At 35.6% G+C, this 19,451-nt stretch overlaps 1 protein-coding gene across 1 annotated transcript in view; it reads left to right on the forward strand.

Annotated features, from left to right (window-relative positions):
- LOC106463332 (CAD protein-like) overlaps window positions 1–19,451 on the forward strand; it is a gene marked incomplete at its 5' end in the record, with an annotated part of 157,695 nt that overhangs the window by 55,579 nt on the left and 82,665 nt on the right. Inside the window, one exon of the mRNA XM_013923351.2 lies at window positions 18,317–18,448. Coding sequence (XP_013778805.1) covers window positions 18,317–18,448 — 132 coding nt within the window. The remainder of the gene's footprint in view (window positions 1–18,316; window positions 18,449–19,451) is intronic.

A 19,451-nucleotide genomic window follows, 5' to 3' on the forward strand; every position in this document is an offset into this window, starting at 1 on the left:
GTATTGTATAACGTTATGTTCTGAACAGTTAAATGTAAAATGCATTCAGACTATGAACATCATTCCCATGGGAAAGTTGACGATTAGTTTGGATGAATTTTTAATGGCTTTTGTTGCATAGTTAGAAAGCCAGGAAAATTTTGAGGGGTAAGTGAATTTCTCTACATTTTGCATGTTATTAGTCTATATTCTTTGGTGCATTATTTAATTCAATAAAAATTATTAAGTGCATTACTATGTATAGTATCAAAAATTAGGGTTAACTCTTAGAAATCCGACAAGAAAAAAGAAGATTGGTTAAGTATTATATTTCTTGTTTTTCATGTTTATTCTTTATTTATTATTATAGAAGTAACTAAAATCTAAAAATATGGATGTTTTGAAGTTATTTAAGACTATATTAGGTAAAATAAGTAATAATAATATAATTAAAATGGTTCATGAGGCACATACGGGAGCAGCTCATTGGTAATGTAATTTGATTGCTTAACATGAGCTGCACGTTTCCCAAGTGATTTACAACTTATAATGGTGCAGATAGTAGTTAGACACAGTTCATAGGGCAATAAAACAATAAAATTCAATTATAAATAGATGTATACTTTTACGAACTTAGAGCTACTTAGGATAAACGAATATAGTTTCATGTTACAAATTGAAGTAATTCTAGAAAAAGGGTAATTCAAGTGTTTTTTTTTTGTGTGGTGGTTACAAGGCTGGTCAAATTGATCAATTCCGTTTTGAGATAGGGTAGAGAACATAAGAGATAAACTATAAAGTTTTACTGAAAAAAACGTTTGAAATGCATTCAGGAGGTTGTAGGGATTACACAAAGGAAATTTGAGATGAGGAAAAGTATTTTTAATTTAAATATGAAAATTACTTTGAACATGGACTATTCAAAACAAATACTCAATATATTCATGGACAAATGTTTATTTTGTTAAAAATACTTCACTAAAAATATAATTTTTTGTATGTGAAAGACTTGTAATGTTAACTTAAAGATTGCCAAATTTTGTTAAGATATATACACTATATTGAGAGCTATAAGTATTAAATCTATAAAGACTTTAAACGAGTACAAAGAGGTCACATGGTCGGTCAGATTGACCGAGCTCATGTTGAGAAAGTTAAAGTGCTAATACTGATTGTTACATCAACAAGGGATATATAATTATGATTGAAATTCAATGAAAGTTGTTTCAAATCTGAAAGAAAATAAATTAGTAATATTACAGAACGTTAGTATTTCGTTACATGTCCTTTATAGCTGTATATAACCAAAACAAGTGGTTTTAATGATAGCTCATAAGTTTTCATGCTTTTTAGTGACTATTTTTGTTTGTGTGAATAGGTTTTTGTTGCTTGTTTTTGTGTGTAATATGCATTACATGTAAAAGAAATTTTACTTGCTTTTGTCACTTTTGGTAGCGGCAGCTCATGTTCCTCATATAAATGTTTTGAAATTGATGATGACTGCTTTTGTTTTAAAATGTACAACAATTTATTTTATACAGTAATAGAAAACAAAAAAATTCTTTACATGTTTTGGTAGGACCTGCTTTACCATCTTCAGGAGGCAAGAAAGACAGAAAATTTCATTTATATACCAAGTAAATGTGCAACTTGCATATTGTACTGTGGGGCCATTTACAAAATTGATTTCCAGAAATTTACTTCTTTAGCATCAGGGCATAAATATCTATTCAAAATCATTTTGTTTTTAGCAATTTCTAATGATTCTCTTACTTATATTTGATTCATTTTTTAACCTTACTTCTTCAACTAGTTGAACATAGCCCAACCAATAATATGTGAAGAATTTACCACGTGTTCCATCAAGATCGAGTCATTAGTTTTAATTTATCAATGGCATTTTTATGTTCTTTAACTGTAAATTTCGAAGTTTGAGTTATATTTGACAGATAAGTAGAATTTAATTAAAAACTATTGATTCTGATACAGTACATTACCTCCTCTCACATAAATAACTATTTTTGTTCAGTGCTGCCCTCCATATGCAACAAATTTTTTTTGTGTGCATGCCACAAGCCTTGAAACTCCCACCCATTTGAAATTGACTAATTCCAATGCATTTTGCATGCAAATTATCATGCGACAACCCTTCACTAATAAGAGTGCAACACACTCTCTTGACGTATGCGACTCCCTCTATTCAATTCTACCAAACTATCACTTTTTGTTTGGCAGTACTCGTGTTATAACATTTAGTTTGTACTCTCTTCAAGTGTTTTAATATTTTTCTGTATCTTTGTATTAATTTCTCACAATGAGTTTACTCTTTATTATACAATAGTGATATTTGTAACTACTTGAGTTATTCCGAAGTGGAATTATTTTATATTTATACCCAGTTACAGGACTTATTACTTCATTACAAAAACTTTTATTTGTTTCTGCCAACACAGTTGTGCTTAGTTATTCATTTTGAATTTTACATTACCACTTCAGAGGTTATATGTACTATTAGCAAACTTACACAGGCTTTAGGTCATGGTACTTCGTGGGAAGATTTTTGGCTTTACTTTGTCGGGAGATTGATCGTCCAATGAAGTGACTTACATCATGCCTCACCTTGAGTTTAAGGGCCCACACATTTGAAATACAGTCTGCCAACTTTGGAAAGATAAGACTTTCTACTGTTATGGTTTTTGAATAATTTTATTTTATTATTATCTGTGGTTATTTGTTTTCCACAACATAAGATTCATTAGATTGGTTAATACTCAATGTCAAGTTCAGGTTAGCAATTATTTTAGTTGTATCTTTTCTCCTATACCATTCACTTAGGCTTACCATGACCTGTGTTATTTTAGGATTACCTGTAATTCATCTTACTGACTTATCAATCATTAGTTTAATATATTGATTTTTCTTCCATATATCACATCTCATACATAAATTATGTTAATACACACTTATTTCATTTTATAAATTAACATTTATTTCATTTTCGTTAATTTATTTATCTTTTATCCTTCTTCCTTTTCACTTGGTTTGTGTGGAACCCTTGAGCTGGGGTCCACACAAGCTTTTCCCAGCATTGTACATACTTATTGTTTGGTTAAGTTTTTATTATAGTGCTTAATGATATCCTTTGTTCTGTACTGTTTGATTAGGCTTCACAAGTGTTCGTTATTTTCGGTTTACCTGTAGCACTTCTTCCTCGTTAATCGATAATTCGGTTAAATATCTAGTTCAATTAGGCTTAATAAGTGTCTGTTATTTTCAGTTTGCCCATGGTCCTATTTACTGGTTAATCGATAATTGGGTTAAATATCTTTTGTTCCACACATAACATCACATACATCTGTTTGTCACTACACAATTTCTTAACATTTCCACTTTATCGACTATTTCATTTTTGTCTTTCTCTATAGTTTATCAGTTTTACCACCGATTTCGTTTAATTTATAATTTATACTTATGATTAATTTTGTTTGTGAGGACCCCTGGAGGCCGGGGTCCACCCTATCTGCTTCCAATATTGCTCGCCTTCCTCCTATAACAGTTGAACTCATTTCAAATGATTTAGATTTTGTCAGTTTTCCTCCATCTTATCATGGATTGCCTTCCAGGCCTCTACTGCAGAATCTGCTAGGCCTATCTCAATTATTTTTTTGACACTTTTATATTTCCCTTCTCATGATATTAATTCATGATGATCTTTTTGTCTCTCTCTTGAGAGTGGGTACCTGCAAACCTCACACTACACAGGCTTTAATTCTTTTTGCCTTAGCTTACCATTAGGCAAATTTTCTTCATGTTTTTATGTCATTTGCAACTCTGTTAATCCTATCCATTTTATCCCCTACCTATTTTTTTAGCTTCATTCTACCTTGTCGACACTCCTATAGTTCATGTTTATCTTTCATCTTTCTTCAGTGTTCCACTTATATTTAGGGATTATTTTCATGGGATACCTCCTCCTTCTTCCCTCCATACTTGGATGTTTGACATCTTCAATTCGTTCCCTCCACATGTGGCTTCATTACTTTTAGGATCTTCTAGGGTGGGACACTGCTATTTGTTTACCATCCACTGTTAATGGGGTCGTACAGTCAGTTCTTTTTCTCCAATGGTATGTTTTTTGGGGATACTCCTGTACATTTAGCATCATATGGGGTATCTGCAATGCTATATTCAGTTTTTTTAGTTGCTCTTTTGCTTTTTTTCTGAGATATTGTCATCTTTATACATTTTATATGTTTGGCACCTACCCATCCCTTACCTGTCTTACCTACAGGTTTTCTTCATTTGTGTTATTTGCTCAATGTTGATTGGGGTTCTGTATCTATCTGTCTCACCTCAATCACTTCTTGGGTCTTCTCTGTTTTAATATGTAGTCTTTGATCACATTTGGGTAGGCTGTTTCTGCATGACTGAGAATGCCCACAGTATACGTTCTTATCTTGGTTTTTTTTACCATGTGATTGAGTACCAGTTTTGTGCCTTGATCTTTGGACTTGTTTTGGTTCCATATGTCTTTTGTGGGGTGATCTGCACTTTACTCAACTTCCACATTTGGGGGATTTTACCAAAACCATTCATTGGATGTGTAGCTTTGGTTATCTCCTTCCAAATGGAATAGTCTTAACATACTCTTCTACTCCTTCCACAGTCAGCTCGGGTAGTTGCATTTTCCAGTTGGATAAGTTTTTCCTGTTACATACCTCACATTCTAATCTCTTTGGGGTGTGCATTTTTTAAACACTTCCTCCATCTGGACCATACATTCTCCTCCTTGAAAACATTCAAAGATGTTTTGTGTTATCTGAGTCTTTACTTTGGGTTTTTCACTGCATGTGTGTGGTAAGAGGCTTCAGGATAATGGTCTACAGTCGAAAGGACTTATCCCCTTCACACCTGGTACTTCTGCCAGTTCAAGGTGCTTTAGTTCACACTCTTCTTCTTGTTGAGTTTGACTAATCCTGTTTGATTTTGACTTTTTCGTGGTGGTGGTGGCTTATATCACTTGCCAAGGGGACACTCCTTCTTGTGGCCTTGGAGATAAACAGTGGATTTCCTTTTTTTTTAACCCACACACTTGACATACATCTCCTGGAGAGTCATGTTCCAGATGCTTTGTCCTCATTGCTAATTGACTTTCTGCCACATTTTCTCCCAAGGAGTGACATCTCGATCCTCCTAATTTTTGGTGATGTTTTTGAATCTTTTATCATTTCCCAATTAGTTCCTCTTTTGTTTTTGGTCTCTGGTTCATCATCCACTTACCCTAGCTGTCATTAAGTTCAGGTAGGTTTACACTAGTTTTTTCCCATTCCATCACTCTTCTTCCTGAAATTTTTGTGTATCCATGTTACTCCAATTCAGGTCTTTCTGATTGATCTTTTTTTGGCAGGCACTGCTTTATTTTTTATTTTTTGCTGTTTCAGCTCTGTGTGTTTCTTTTGGCCTGGATTGATTTTATTAACCTACATTTTAGGCTCATGTGGTATATTGCTTTCAACTTTTTTGTTTCTTACCATCTTCCATCTTTCTTTTCATATGACATATGACTTCTCTGTCCAGTACATGTTGTTGGTTGCTTCTTTTTTTTCAATACTCCTTTCCATTGAATCCATTCACACATTTCCTCCCCTTACTCCACATCTTTTTCTGTTTTATTTCCTTTCCTCCTTTACCCACTGGATTTGAATTGTGATTCAAATGGCCTTTTATTCCTTGTCTCTTTCTTCCCATCATCACTTCCTGTTGTCATCACTCTAATCATGCACCTTCCATTATCCCTGCATGACTACCCTGCCTTCATATCTTGAGCACTGGGTCTACATCGCATACATTCATCTCCCATTCTCTGCTTTGGATAACTGTTTCTTCCTTGTCAGGGTACAGTCATCCACCTCTTGCCATCCTTCACTCTTTCATGAGACAGTGACTGGGTAAGTTACCTTTTAGTATGTATACCTTTTCCTTTTCAGGGGCATGTCTCACTTTTTCTTTCTGGATCCCACTCTGTGCGAGTGGTGCCTGACCAGGTATTCTTTATCCATTCAAATTCACACTGTAAGACCATGTCAACTTACATATTATCGTTCCATGGCTATGCAACACACACTGCAGAGATGGAGTGTTCCATAAAATCACTTATAGGTTTATCCTTGCAATAGGTTTGCTTCATATGTTTGCCCATTCTGGATTGTACTCACCCATGGACCACATGGGTAAAGCAGAAGGGGATAGCTGCCCATCCCTATCATGCCTTGTATTAGATAAATTGGTCTGCTTTTCAAGTAGGGTTTCATGGTCACCCATTGCACTGTCTCAGGTATTGTAGTTTCTCTGAACTCTCCATTGCACTGTCTCTCCCCTTTTCATCTAGTGGAGTTTGAGAATCCTTATCACTTTCTAGTTCCAAGCCACTGGAGTGGTGGACCATTGGAGGCTTCATCCTGATTGTGTTAATGAAATACAAATAATATATATCAATGATAATAAACCATTTAGTTGAGAGTAGGGCGGTGGTGTTCTGCTGGTGTAGGTGATGAGATATTCTCTACTATTTAACATGCAATTCACCCCTTCAGTTGGAATCCCTTATCCTACCCCATGTGGATATCAGTTCCCAGATGCTGGGTTTTGGACTTAGAGCTGAATCAATCAACATAAGTCCTCACAAATGTATCACAGTTGTCTTTATTCCCTACTCATTTATACTCTTGTTACTCCATCTATGTTGTGGGTCATAGTGGAGGTACTTGCAGATTAGTACAGTTCTTCCCCTTTTGCTATTCCTTGATGCTCATTATTCCAAGGATGTTACTATGCTTGGGGTGGTTCTGTTCATTCTATATTTGAGTGAGGTGGTTTACATTGCATAGATATCTCTTTGCTTCTGAATGTCAGGTTTCCAGATTGATCATTGAATTTCTAACATTGTTATAATGTGCCCATTCATAGGTTGGAGGGTACTAGATTCCCTCGGGTCTCATGAACTTGAGGTGAAGACAGTATGATCCTCTTTCCTACTCCCACTTGGATGTTAGTTCCCAGACCAGTGGCCTGGGTTTTGGATTGTAGTCAACTTGCTAGCAGTATGATCCTATTTCCTACCCCACATGGATGTCGGAACCCAGTTGGATTGTAGTTGACTTACCGGTGGTATGATACTCATCCTACCCTCATGTGGATGTTGGTTCCCAGTGGCATGGGATTTGGATGTAGTTGACTTGCTGTGTGCAGTCCATCGCACACTAACCACTCTACACTTAGGGACGTATCCTTTAATCCTACCCACTTTGATGTTTTCCAGGATTGAGTTTAATAAATGTATGGTTCGGTTCACTATACTGCCATAGTTCTCTTTCATGTGGATGTGCTCCTCCATCTTTCTGCCCATATATATACATCATCTTTCTACAATGGGTGAAAAGTATACCTGGTTCAGAAATGATGCGATCTCCCATGTATGATCTCCGACTCTGAAGATCTCCTTTTGGGGAGTGTCCTTAGGACACTTTCAAAGGATATTTCTTTTTTTCCCTCACACCTGTCCCTCCATCTTTTCAATGTGGGATTCTAGCGGTTTATATGAATGGAGGTAATGTACCGTATCAGAAGTTATAATTTTCCCATACTGAAAATGTATTTTTTATAGGTACTTACCTCCACTTCCCACTCTTTCTCCCCACTGAAAACCATTGCTTTCATTTTCTGCCAACACTCAAAGTGACAGTTTGGTAGAATTGAATAGAGGGAGTCACATGCATCAAAAGAGCTTGTCTCACTCTTATTGGTAGAGGGTTGTCACATAATAATTTGCATGTGACACTAATTAGAATTAGTCAATTCCAGATGGGTGGGAGTTTCAAGGCTTGTTGCATGCGGCAAAAAGTAAGTATCTGTCAGAAATACATCTTCAGTATAGGAAAATTATAACTTTGACCTTTTCGGAACATGTGGCAAACTCTTCACATTATTGATTGCGATTGAGTACTAACACTTAAAAGAAGTAAAGTTAAAAAATGGATTAAATATAAGAGAATCATGAGAAATTGCTAAAAACAAAATGATTTTGAATAAAAATTTAGGTCTTGGTGCCACAGAAGGAAATTTCTGGAAATCAGTTTCAGAAATGGTGCCCTTATACAATATACAAATTGTACATGTACATTTACTTGAGTATATAAATGAAATTTTCTGTCTTTCTTGCCTCCTGAAGATCGTGGAGCATGTTCTATCAAAACATAAAGAAAGTTTTTTAGTTTTTTGTTACTTTTAAATTATTGTGCATTTCAAAACATTGGAGTAGTCAACTGATTTTGTTAAATCTTTACACAAGAACTGTCAGTTAACTATATTGTTTTCAAATTGATTGAAGTGTTTTTTGTTTTGTTTTTTACCATCTCAAAGATTATTGTGTGACTATAATTTATGTAAGAAAAGTTTTATGTATGTAGGTCTGTGAACATTTAAACGGTGGTTTTCTGGAAGAAAACCAACTAGCAATAGAACTTGTAGTTGTTTTTCAAGCAGTTGTTTTTATATGTACCTAATAATAAAAATCTTGAAATGTAGAATAAACCTTTCATGACCAGTGGATTGTTACTTCAACTGGAGTGCACCCATACTCTTCCATGTTAAAAACTTCATGAAAAATATGGTTCTATTTCAACAATTTTTTTACTAAAAATAGTCTAGATTTCACATTATATAACGTTTATGTTGTGCTGTTTTTTGTAGATAAAAAAGTTTAAACATGTTCAAACTTTTGTTTCTGTAGTGTTTATAGGAATCTGGACTATAAACAAAACTTTTTTCAGCTGGTCCCTGAATTTAGGTTTAGTTCTGTTTATAAACTTATAATTTTGGAAGACATTCCAAAATGACTCGTAATTCATTCTGTATACTACTCACTAGTTGAGCTCTGAAGATATTGATTAACCTTACATGTACAGTACCTCCTGTGTAGAGTGTAAAGAACTGTGAAAAGATAAATAACCAGCTGTTAAATACTTTCTCACATCACTGTTGGCTTTATCTTATTTGCATATTATATTCAGATATTTTGTATTTTAGATTTCTCCATGCTGTGTAGTATGCACCAAAATGTTTTGCTTTCTGAATTCCTATATAAAGCCCTCCCCCCCCCCTCCCCCAGTTGCTCGGCAGTAAGTCTGAAGGCTTACAATGCTAAAAACGAGGTTTTGATATCCATGGTGGACACAGCACAGATAGCTCATTGTGTACCTTTGTGCTTAACCACAAACAAACAAATTCTATGTATTGTGTAGTATGTACAAAAATGTTTTGCTTTCTGGATTCCATAGTGTGCAGAAAATGTTTTGTTTTCTAAATTAATCTATAGTGTTTAATATGCTTAAAGATGTTCCAAATACTTTATTTCCTCTCACATATTAGTTTTTCCCAGTTTTGTGCTGCCTTCGAAATGTGCAATTTTTGACTCACCACTAGCCTAAACTCATGTTCTCATGTGTTATTGCTGTGCTGTAGTATGCAAATGAGCATGTGACAACCCTCCACAAATAGAAGTGTGATACACCCTGCTAATGCAGATGATTCCCTCTATATTTTGATTGTTCAATCATCAGTTCTTGATTTACACACTTGATATGTGTGTAACAACATATTTGTTTTTCACTCCTAGAATCTTCAGATATAGAACTTTTTTAGTTGAAGTATCTACAAAGACATTCTCTGTTGTGGAAATACTTTTTTTAGTTGAAGTATCTACAAAGACATTCTCTGTTGTGGAAATACTTTTTGTTCAATTTTCGTTTTCCAACATTTTCTGTGCCTGCAAATTTTAGGGCCTTTTGTTTCCATGTTATTATTTTGCAAATGTCAGTACCTTCCACTTTGTCTGATGTGAAACAACAAGATGCTGTTCACACTAGACTACCAACTAAGTTGTTAGGTTTATCTTTGTCTGTTGGGAAAATAATGGCTTTTGTGCAGTGGGTGGTGGAGTCTTTTATGCAGCTTGGACCTTCTTTTGTACCTGAAATACCTCTGCCTATGTTCCTTGTTATGACAAAAGGAGGGGATTTTGCTAGTTTATTCCAATCACCTACCTTTGCCTAATCTTATATCCATGCTGTCTTGCAATTACTTAGGCCTTTTTCAGAATTTTGGGACAGGATTTCTCAGGTATGTTTTTTTCTCTTCTTCACTTTGTAATTCATTCCCTGCTTCATACTTTTATGTTTTTATTTCCTATCCAGATATACAAGTGTTTATTTGATTACTTTTCCAATATTTTTGGTGCATGCACACCTCATCCTCCTTCCTTTATTACCTCATATGACTGGGAGTAACTTTGTGCTGTTTTACTTTTCGTCGATTCCTAAACTATGGGGTCTTATTTTCAGACTTGTCTGTTTTTTGTTCATCTTTCTTAGACTTAATTTTTCCCACCTTTGTCTTACTCTCTACTCTTTTACATAATCTTTCCTCCACTCGCCTTCTTTCCTGAGGGGTTTCCGAAAGATGCCCATTTAATTATCTTCTCTACATGGTGTGTTTACCTTCCTTGGCCTTATCCCTACATATTTGGTTGTTCTGTTGGTAGATTTTGTTGGGGCGAGATACTCCTTTTACTCAAGATCTTTTGCTTCCCTTATATGTCATATGCCTTTGACTAACTCCTTTTATCTGCCAGTGTGATTTTCCTGGAGTGCTTCTTTCTCTCAAGTCACATACTGGGGCTGCATGGCAATGGTCTTCCTTATTCCCACTGGTCCCATCTCCATTGTATTCTGTTCCTGTTACCTTCCCTGTTCCAATGGATCATGTTTCTTGCCAATGTTGGTCCAGTGTGTTGTTGGACCTAATGGCTAAAAATGTTAATGGATGGGTTTGTCATCTTTCTCCAGGATTTTCTTCTCATCTTTTAGTTGTTCTCAAGAAACCACTGGATAGGTGTTTGGCTATATGTATAGATATTCCATGTCTCAGTCAGTTTCTTGACCTCCCTTTGTTTAGAATGGGGACTTTTCTCACCCTGTGGTGGTCTTTTGCTCCTGGTCTGGATGGCAAAGGTGGACATAGTGGATGCTTATTTTCTCTTTCGCTTCTGTTCCATCAAGCCTCGTACGGCTATTCTCTTCTCCTCCCTCAAAAAGTGGGGCAGTTGGGTTGGTTGGTCAAACTCTACTCAATATTTCATTCATTTGGGAGTTTTTCTAATTGTATCTCCGCAGGACCCAGCTTTCTCTGCATTTGAGGGACATGGAGCAGTTAGTTTTCCTTGCTCTATCATCTCCTTCTCTCACTGTGTGGGAGGTTCTCTTTCTTTTTGGGACTTGGACTTCCATGTAATTCTTCATACCCTTTGGTTGCACCCATTTGTGATTTCTTGACAAAACCAATAACACGGAAGGAGTTCTTCCTCCTCTCTCTGATCCAGGTCTCCATCTATTTCCAGATGCATCCTTGATGGGTTTGGTGTGGGGGACATGTTTCGACTCTCAAGTGATTTTGAGTCAGCTATCACACAACTAAATCGTTCATATCACTCTTTTACAAATTTAGGGATTACATCAAGCAGTGGATTATTTTCTTATGATGGTTCATACAGACAATTCTACAGTTGTCTCCTATATCAGTCTCACTTTCTCTGTTTCTGCACTCTCAACTTCCTTTTCTGGGACCATTCTTTCAAAGTAAGTCTAATGGCTTGCCCTATTCTGGGTGCCCTGAATCTTTTCGCAGATCATCTGTAGAGGCCTGACAAGATACTACCTACAGAGTGGTCCCTCGATCACCTAGTGTTCAAGTGACTGTGCACTTGTCTGGACACTTCTCTTATAGATTCATTTGCCATTCAACCCAATACCAAACTTCCCTTTTCTGATCCCCTGTTTCTGACCCCTCTGCTCTGTCTGTAGATGCACTCAGTCTTTTCATCTTTTCTTTCATGTGCTTTCTCTTATTCAGGACACCTGATAGCTCTGTAGTGGCTGACTTTGCTATGATTTCCTCTGTTGAATCTTCTTTGAACCTCTCCTCCTATACTTCTGTCATGGTCCCTACTCCTTTAACCTCACTTATTCCTCTCCCATTTGGCAGTGTCATCATTCTGACTTTATGCATGGTTTTGTCCAGTCCCTTGCAAGATGTTCCAGACACTCTTCACATATGGCCTTCCTTCTTTCTTGTTCCATTTGTTCTTCCCCTCTTTATCTATCAATGAAAATGGTGCACATTTTGAAGTTGGTCTCTGCTTAGAGCTTTTACCCTTTCTCATCCTTCTATCCCCTATCTTTCTGAATTTTTTACATGGCTGTTTGACCACAATTTAGTGCTTTTGACCATTGCTGGCTACAGGGTAGTAATATTTCATACTTCAGATTTTTCTTTTATCGTCATGTATTCTTCTATCCTGTCCTTTCTATGCTCTTTCATTCTTTTTGCCACCTCTGTCCTTCCCATCCTGCAGTCCTTTCTCAATGCTGTTCTCCATGCTCTTACCCTCTCTTTCCTACAGCCTTTAGTTTTTTGTTCCTTGTACCATCCTTCACTTATAATCTATTTCTTACTCCATTTTGCCTGTGGCTGTCAAAAATCTTATGCGTATGCCATTGATATTTCCCATTTTCTTTTTCAAAGTACTCATATTCTTCTTTATCCTGATCATGCTTTTCTACCAATAAACATCTGTGGCTTCTGTAGGGGACAACACATTCACTTCTTTTTCCCTTTTATTCTGATTCTGATTGTCTTCTCTGTCATTTCTGTGCAGTTTGATATTATTTGGTCGTCATTGTTCCGTTTCACATTTAATTCTACCATCTATTTATTCCTTGTAATTCCTCCTCTACCTGAGATATTTCTCCCTGTACCCTCACAAGATGGCTATAGCAGATCATCTGTTTCATCTGTACTTCTTTGGATGTAGATTCATGTCAATTTTTCAGGTCATCTCTCACCAAATCTGACATCTTACTCTTTCTCTGGCTGCTCACTTCTATCATCCCTTGGGAGAGATTATGCAGCTTGGTATGTGGACTACTGCTCTTTCTTTCATCACATGTTATCTTCATCATTTGGCAATCTCATCTTCATTGGGATATAGACTTCCTCCCATCACCATTCTACATATTCCTTATGCGCTCTGACAGGGTAATTTTTTTTTCTTTTCCCTCTTACCTTTACATGGGCCCTATTCTATATCTTAGGATCCTACTAAATGGCATATGGTACCTGCTAGGGTATACTTATATTTAACTCTTCACCATGTGACCGATCGGGTCTGTAATGTTCACTGTTGAGATCGGGTGTTCCACAAGCCCACTAGAAGATTCCTCATAGTATATTATTTGCTAAACAAGGCCTGAGCTAGTTTGTACATACTCGTGGGCTGTCATGAGTAAAGCAGTGTCAGGATAGCTGCCCATCCCTCTGTTCATTGTTGAATAAACTGGGACTGGCCTGGTTTAAAAAATACGGTTTCATGGTCACTCATTGCATTGTGTTAAGGGCTCCCCAATGTGCTTTCACCACCACCCCTTTTTTTCTAGTGGAGTATGCGAGTCCCTGCCATTCGCCGGTTCCTAGCCACTGGGGTTGTGGATAATGGAGGCTTCCTCCGTTATGTGTGACAAATTTTACTCAGTAAAGAGTAGGGTGCAGTGTTTTGTTAGTGTAGATGGTGGAGACCCTCCTCCTATGAAACAGACAAAAATTCCTGATGCCATCTGGACTGGAGATGATCCACCAAATACAGTTCACCCCTGCTGACTTTCCCCATCCTACCGCTACCTGGATGTAGGTTTACAGGTGGTCTGGTGTTGTATAGGTACAGGACCAGCTAACATAAGCCCTTACTCATGTGGTTGGTAGGGACCCTTCTCCTACTATGGACCAGAAGAAACATACCTCACACAGCCTGGTTTTGGAGTGGAGTTGACACACCACATATGCCTTTCCTCATCCTACCATTGTCAAGATATTGGGTTCCCAGGTGGCTTGGTGTTGGATATGTGCAGGGACAGCACAGGTGAGCACTCCCTAGGTCAGCAGAATGGAAGCTACTCTCCCCTTCTACTTCCTGGAATTGAGATGAAGATGGTTGGGACCATCATCCTACCAGAGACCAGTTGAAAAGTACCTGATGCTGCCTGGTTTTGAAACTGGAGTTGACCTACCACATATGGTCTGATGTACCATAGCGACACTACACCCCATGACACATTCATGCTCCATACTCAGATTCTGAAGTGTGCTTTTTTTCCATCTGACTTCCTGAAATTTATATTTATTATGGGCAAGGAGTATATCCTGGTTCAGAATGGGGGTGCAGTTTCCCATGGGTTTAACTTTTCCATGGTATAGGGCTTCAGACTCCATGGGTACCCTTCGTTCACTTTTTAAAGGGTGCTCATCTAGGTAACTTTTGCACCTGTCCCTCCACCATTTCAATGTGGGATTCCAGTTAATATGTGAGTGGAGGTAAGGTATCATATCACAAGTTGACAATTTTCAACACTGAAAATGTATTTCCAATAGATACTTATCTCACTCGTCTTTCCCACTTCCAGTGAATCTTTTCTTTCCTAATCTTCAAGTGATGATTAAACAATCAGTATAGACAGAGTCAGCTGCACTAGGAGGGTTATTGCATTATCACTTGCATGCTACAGCACAGCAATAACATATAGGAACATGTAAATTTAGTTTGGAGCCTTAAGGTGAGTGGAGAGCAAGAAATTGTACATACAGAAAGCAGCACAAAATCAAGAAAAGTGAGTAGAAGAAAGTATCTATTAGAAATACATTTTCAAAATTGAAAAATGTGAACTATGCTGGAATCCTTTATATTATTTTGTGTTTACAAAAATATTTTGTTCCTTAGATTCGTCTATACTACATAGTCTGTACAGAAATGTTCACTGGATTCCTTTGTACTTTGAAGTATACACCAAAATAATTTGCTTTCTGGATTCTTTTATACCGTGTAGTATACATTAAATGTTTTTGATTTCTGGATTCCTTTATATTGTGTAGTGTGCACCCAAAATTGTTAGATATACACGACTGTTTCATTTAAATTCAATACAAAAATTATAAGTTAGATAGTTATAAAGCATGAGTGTTCAATTTAGTATTTTTAGAAGCAACAATTTATTGCAAGTTTTCTTACTTAACTGTTTACAAATCGTTTGTTGTGTAGTTCAATTGTTGTGAATTGATGCCATGTTAATAGAACCTTCTAAGTTTTTCTTGTTGATTTAAGTGAGTATTGTTATATCATAACATCTTGTAGTTTTTGTAGAAAGTTCTAGGCCTCAGTTAGGCAATATATATATAGATAATCGACCTTGCAAGTTAAGTTAGTGAAAGTAAAAGGGGAGTTAGACTGCATGTGAGTTTAGCCATAATGGGTGATTTCTAAAGTGAGTTTCACAGCTTGTATTGTAATAACAGAGATAGAGGAGAATAACTGTCTTGTCAAAGGGTGTTATAAAGTAATTGAACCAGCATGTGTGGACTTTGACAAAAAGATAATTATTTAAAGCTCTGAACACTGTCAGGTTTTGAATATGGGCTGGGATTCTTTTACAGTAGATGTCTGTAACTTATTGGCAATAAATGTTACCAATAGTCGGACAGCACACAATCCACTTGCTTTAAAATAACATATTCAAAACAAGTCAAATGTATGTACAAAACTTTGTTTCACTATTGGTTATCAAAGTTGTATCTAAAGCTTTAAATATTTCTCTTACAGGCTAGTTCAGTTACTTTAGAACTCAGTTGACAAGACAAATTATTTTTTCTACTCTATTTCTTACTGCACAATCTGCAATAGATTCACTTATGTTCCCCCAAGGGTTACCACAGATGTACCCAGAACATCAAATAATTTTCTCATTTTCATCAAAGTCCACAGAGGTGGGTTCAATTACCATAGAACACCCTTGGACAAGAATAAGTCTTCTTATTTATCTCTGTTATTACAATACCACTGTGAAACTCTCTTTAGATATTGCCTTTTATGACTAAACTAAGAATCACACAGTCCTTCATTTTCACTAACTTAACGTTTTATTACATAACTTGTACTCACTTGGTCACTTATGTATATATATATATATTGCCCAACTGAGGCCTAGATCTTTCTACAAAGTAGGAGATGCTATAATGTAACAATACTCACTTAAGGTGATGAGAAAAATATAGAAGGTTTAAGTAAGTGACATCAAATGACAACAGTTAACTACATACACAACATACAATTACTGAGTTACTTAGTAAAATTTGTCATACCTGTTATCTTTAAATTAATTAACTTTTCACACTCTTGTTATGAACTAACTAAATGAACGAAATAATAACTAACACTAAACAGTCTTGCATATCCAACCACAGGGGTAATGTAAGTGAATTTATCACCAATTGTATTGTGATAAAAGAGTATAGAAGAATAATTTGTCTTGTCAGTTGGATTCTAAAGTAACTGAACCAGTTTGTGTGGACTACTGACAAAAAAAAAGTGATTATTTAAAGCTCTGTGTACAACTGTAGTGATTAACTGTGTAACAAATTTTTGTATATATGTTTGACTTCTTTTGAATATATTATTTTAAAACAAGTCACAGACACCTACTCTAAAGAATCCTGCCCACATACATAATTAAAAACCTTAGAAAAATATTTTGATTTCTGAATTCCTCTATACTATGTAAAATGTATATGTATCAAATAGCATTACTTTGTCAAAAACTATAACTGTTGTGTATTAGTTATTTTAGTAATAGCATATTAATTTTCATGTCTAATTATATAACTCGATTCGCAATCTGCAGGTCGCTGGATTGAATCCTTGTCCCAACAAATATGCTTGCCCTATCAGCCATAGGGGCATTATTTGATACCCATGGTGAGCAGATCGCACATAGTCCATTGTGTATCATTGTACTTAATTACAAACAAACAAATAGAGACTAAAGTTCAAACAATTTTTTTTAATTATACTTTGCTAAATTACACAAAATAAGTTTTGCAAATTTACACAGTATCAATTTTTGAATATTTTTTGTGTAAAAAGATCATTAAAATACAGTTAGAATTACTATTTTTATTAATTTTGAAATTTGATATGCAAGTTTGCACTCCACAAGGGAAACCTGCTCACTAGTTGTTATAGAGTTAAAGAAGTTTCTTTATTTTTACCAAAGATCAAGATTTTTATCAGCTTAGGGTATTTCATTTCAAAGGACCTTAGCTCTTATGTTCATCAGCTGGACTACATGAAAGGCACTTTAATTTATACAATAATTTAGATGACTGGCTCCTATGTTTGTTTGTCTCATGGAGCACCTCTTACATCTGCTTTTCAAGTTCTTTCTCTTTTTGTTTTGCCAACTTATCAGGAGCAGCCACCCATTTCAATCCATATCATTATGTTCTATAGATGATAATCCATTCTGTGTTCTTTAAAACCTAAAGACAAGGGACCTGTTGGTCCAACTAAGCTGTCACATTCACTATAATAAAAAATAAAAACCAACCCTTTTACTTCAAATATTTATCAAGCCTTCTCTTAAACTCTCTTAAATTTAATACATCCACCAAATCTGAAGGCAACCCATTCCAAAGGCCAAACTCCCTGTCAGAAAAATAAAACTTTCTTAGCTTAACAAGACTTCAACCCTGATAAAATGTTTACTTGTGTCCCTTAAAGACACCTCAAATAGGTTCCCTGTAACTCTTCTTTTTTCAAGAGTAAACAATTTCAAAGCTCTTTGTATGACAATCTTTGATCATTTTGTATAATCCTTTTAGCTCTACTTAGAGCTCTTTACAACAATTCAGTGTTCTTCCTTAGAAAAGGAGCTGAAGACTGAACTTTATACTTCAAATGTGGTATAACCAGTGACATCTACAGTGAGATTATAACTTCTTTAGACCTGTATTCAGTATTCGTCCTGCCACTAGCAACAGCACATTGTTTGGATGGTTTAATATGTGACCAACCAGAACACCATGAGCCATTTCTTCCCATCACATTCATATTTTAAATTCAAATTATGGTAACTCACATGTATTACCTTATGTTTATTATAAATAAAATAAAAACAAAACACCTGCCATTAATTTACCAAACTCACCAAATGATTTAAATACTCTTGTAAAGCAGTAGCAACATTTTTGCAAACAACAACACTCAACTATTCCACTATAAAATTTTGAAGTAGTAAATATATTTTCATTAATGATTGAAAGCTTAGAATTAGGCAAAAACATAGATAAGCATTTAAGGAAATGTTGATTATTATTTAAAAACATTAATATTTCAATGTTTCAGCATTTTGAACACTGGCCATTGAGTCTTCCTATTTGTGTGCATGCTGAAAGCCAGACAACAGCTGCAGTAATCCTGTTGGCAAGTTTGTATCAACGCTCCATTCATATATGTCATGTTAGCAGAGAAGAAGAGGTGAGAGTAGATCACTTCCAGTAAATCTGAGTTCAGATTAGTGATTTATGTAATTTAGTGTAGGAACATGGTTTGTTTAGTGTTAGAACCAGGGTTTCAGCATCTTCATATGTTCATTGCATGAGAGTTTTTAAGAGTCTGAAAGGTTTTTCCACATGCAACGAACATCATCTTTTTTACAAAAACTGATAGTCAATACAGAAATCAATGCATTTATTAGAATTTTAGTAAGAGTCATCAAACGTCTTACTTAGAAAGAGTTGAGCGGGTTTGCAGTAGGAAACAGAAATGGTCTTTCCACATGCAAGTGTATTATTTGGCTATATTGAAACCTAAATTCTTCATTGACAAACCCTAACAACTTGCTGAATAACATTTAAACCACACATCCATTTCCCTGATCCTACCCCATCCATCATGCATTTCCCCTGCTGCATGATTTTTCCCCATTTAGTTAAATGAATTGTCAAACTAGAAGTATACAGATGATTGAATATGTTATATTAAAATCATTTTGAACTTGTATATTAGCAAGTCATGTTGGCAACTTATTATTATATTAGTATAACGTTTTTCCATATTCAAGTGACAGTCACAACCTATCTAAACCTATAGTGGTGTGGCATGTTTTAGAACTACATTTTGACATTATTTGGTGTTTTTATATAGTGTGATGCCACCAAAAATTTATTGCTTTTGAGAATGAAAATTTCTTTTTGAAGAAGAAAGATATTCATACACTCAGATCACAGAGATGTATTTAAATCAGGAATTTTGAATTCCAAAGATGGGAATTCCTTATACTTAATGACATTAGAAAACAAAGGAAGATGGATCACCAGGACTTTCCAGAAAGTGATATGCAACAAGTTATACCTCAGCCATGGTAATCCTAGTGTGGAATCTTGTAATAGGTGATAATCCACAAGCAGAAAGGTCAGTGGGTAAAGCGATCCAAATTCCAATGGTAACACTATATAACATAGTCAAGAAGAATCTCCAT

Source organism: Limulus polyphemus, unplaced genomic scaffold (assembly GCF_000517525.1).
Source record: "Limulus polyphemus unplaced genomic scaffold, Limulus_polyphemus-2.1.2 Scaffold1380, whole genome shotgun sequence".
NCBI lineage: Eukaryota > Metazoa > Arthropoda > Merostomata > Xiphosura > Limulidae > Limulus > Limulus polyphemus.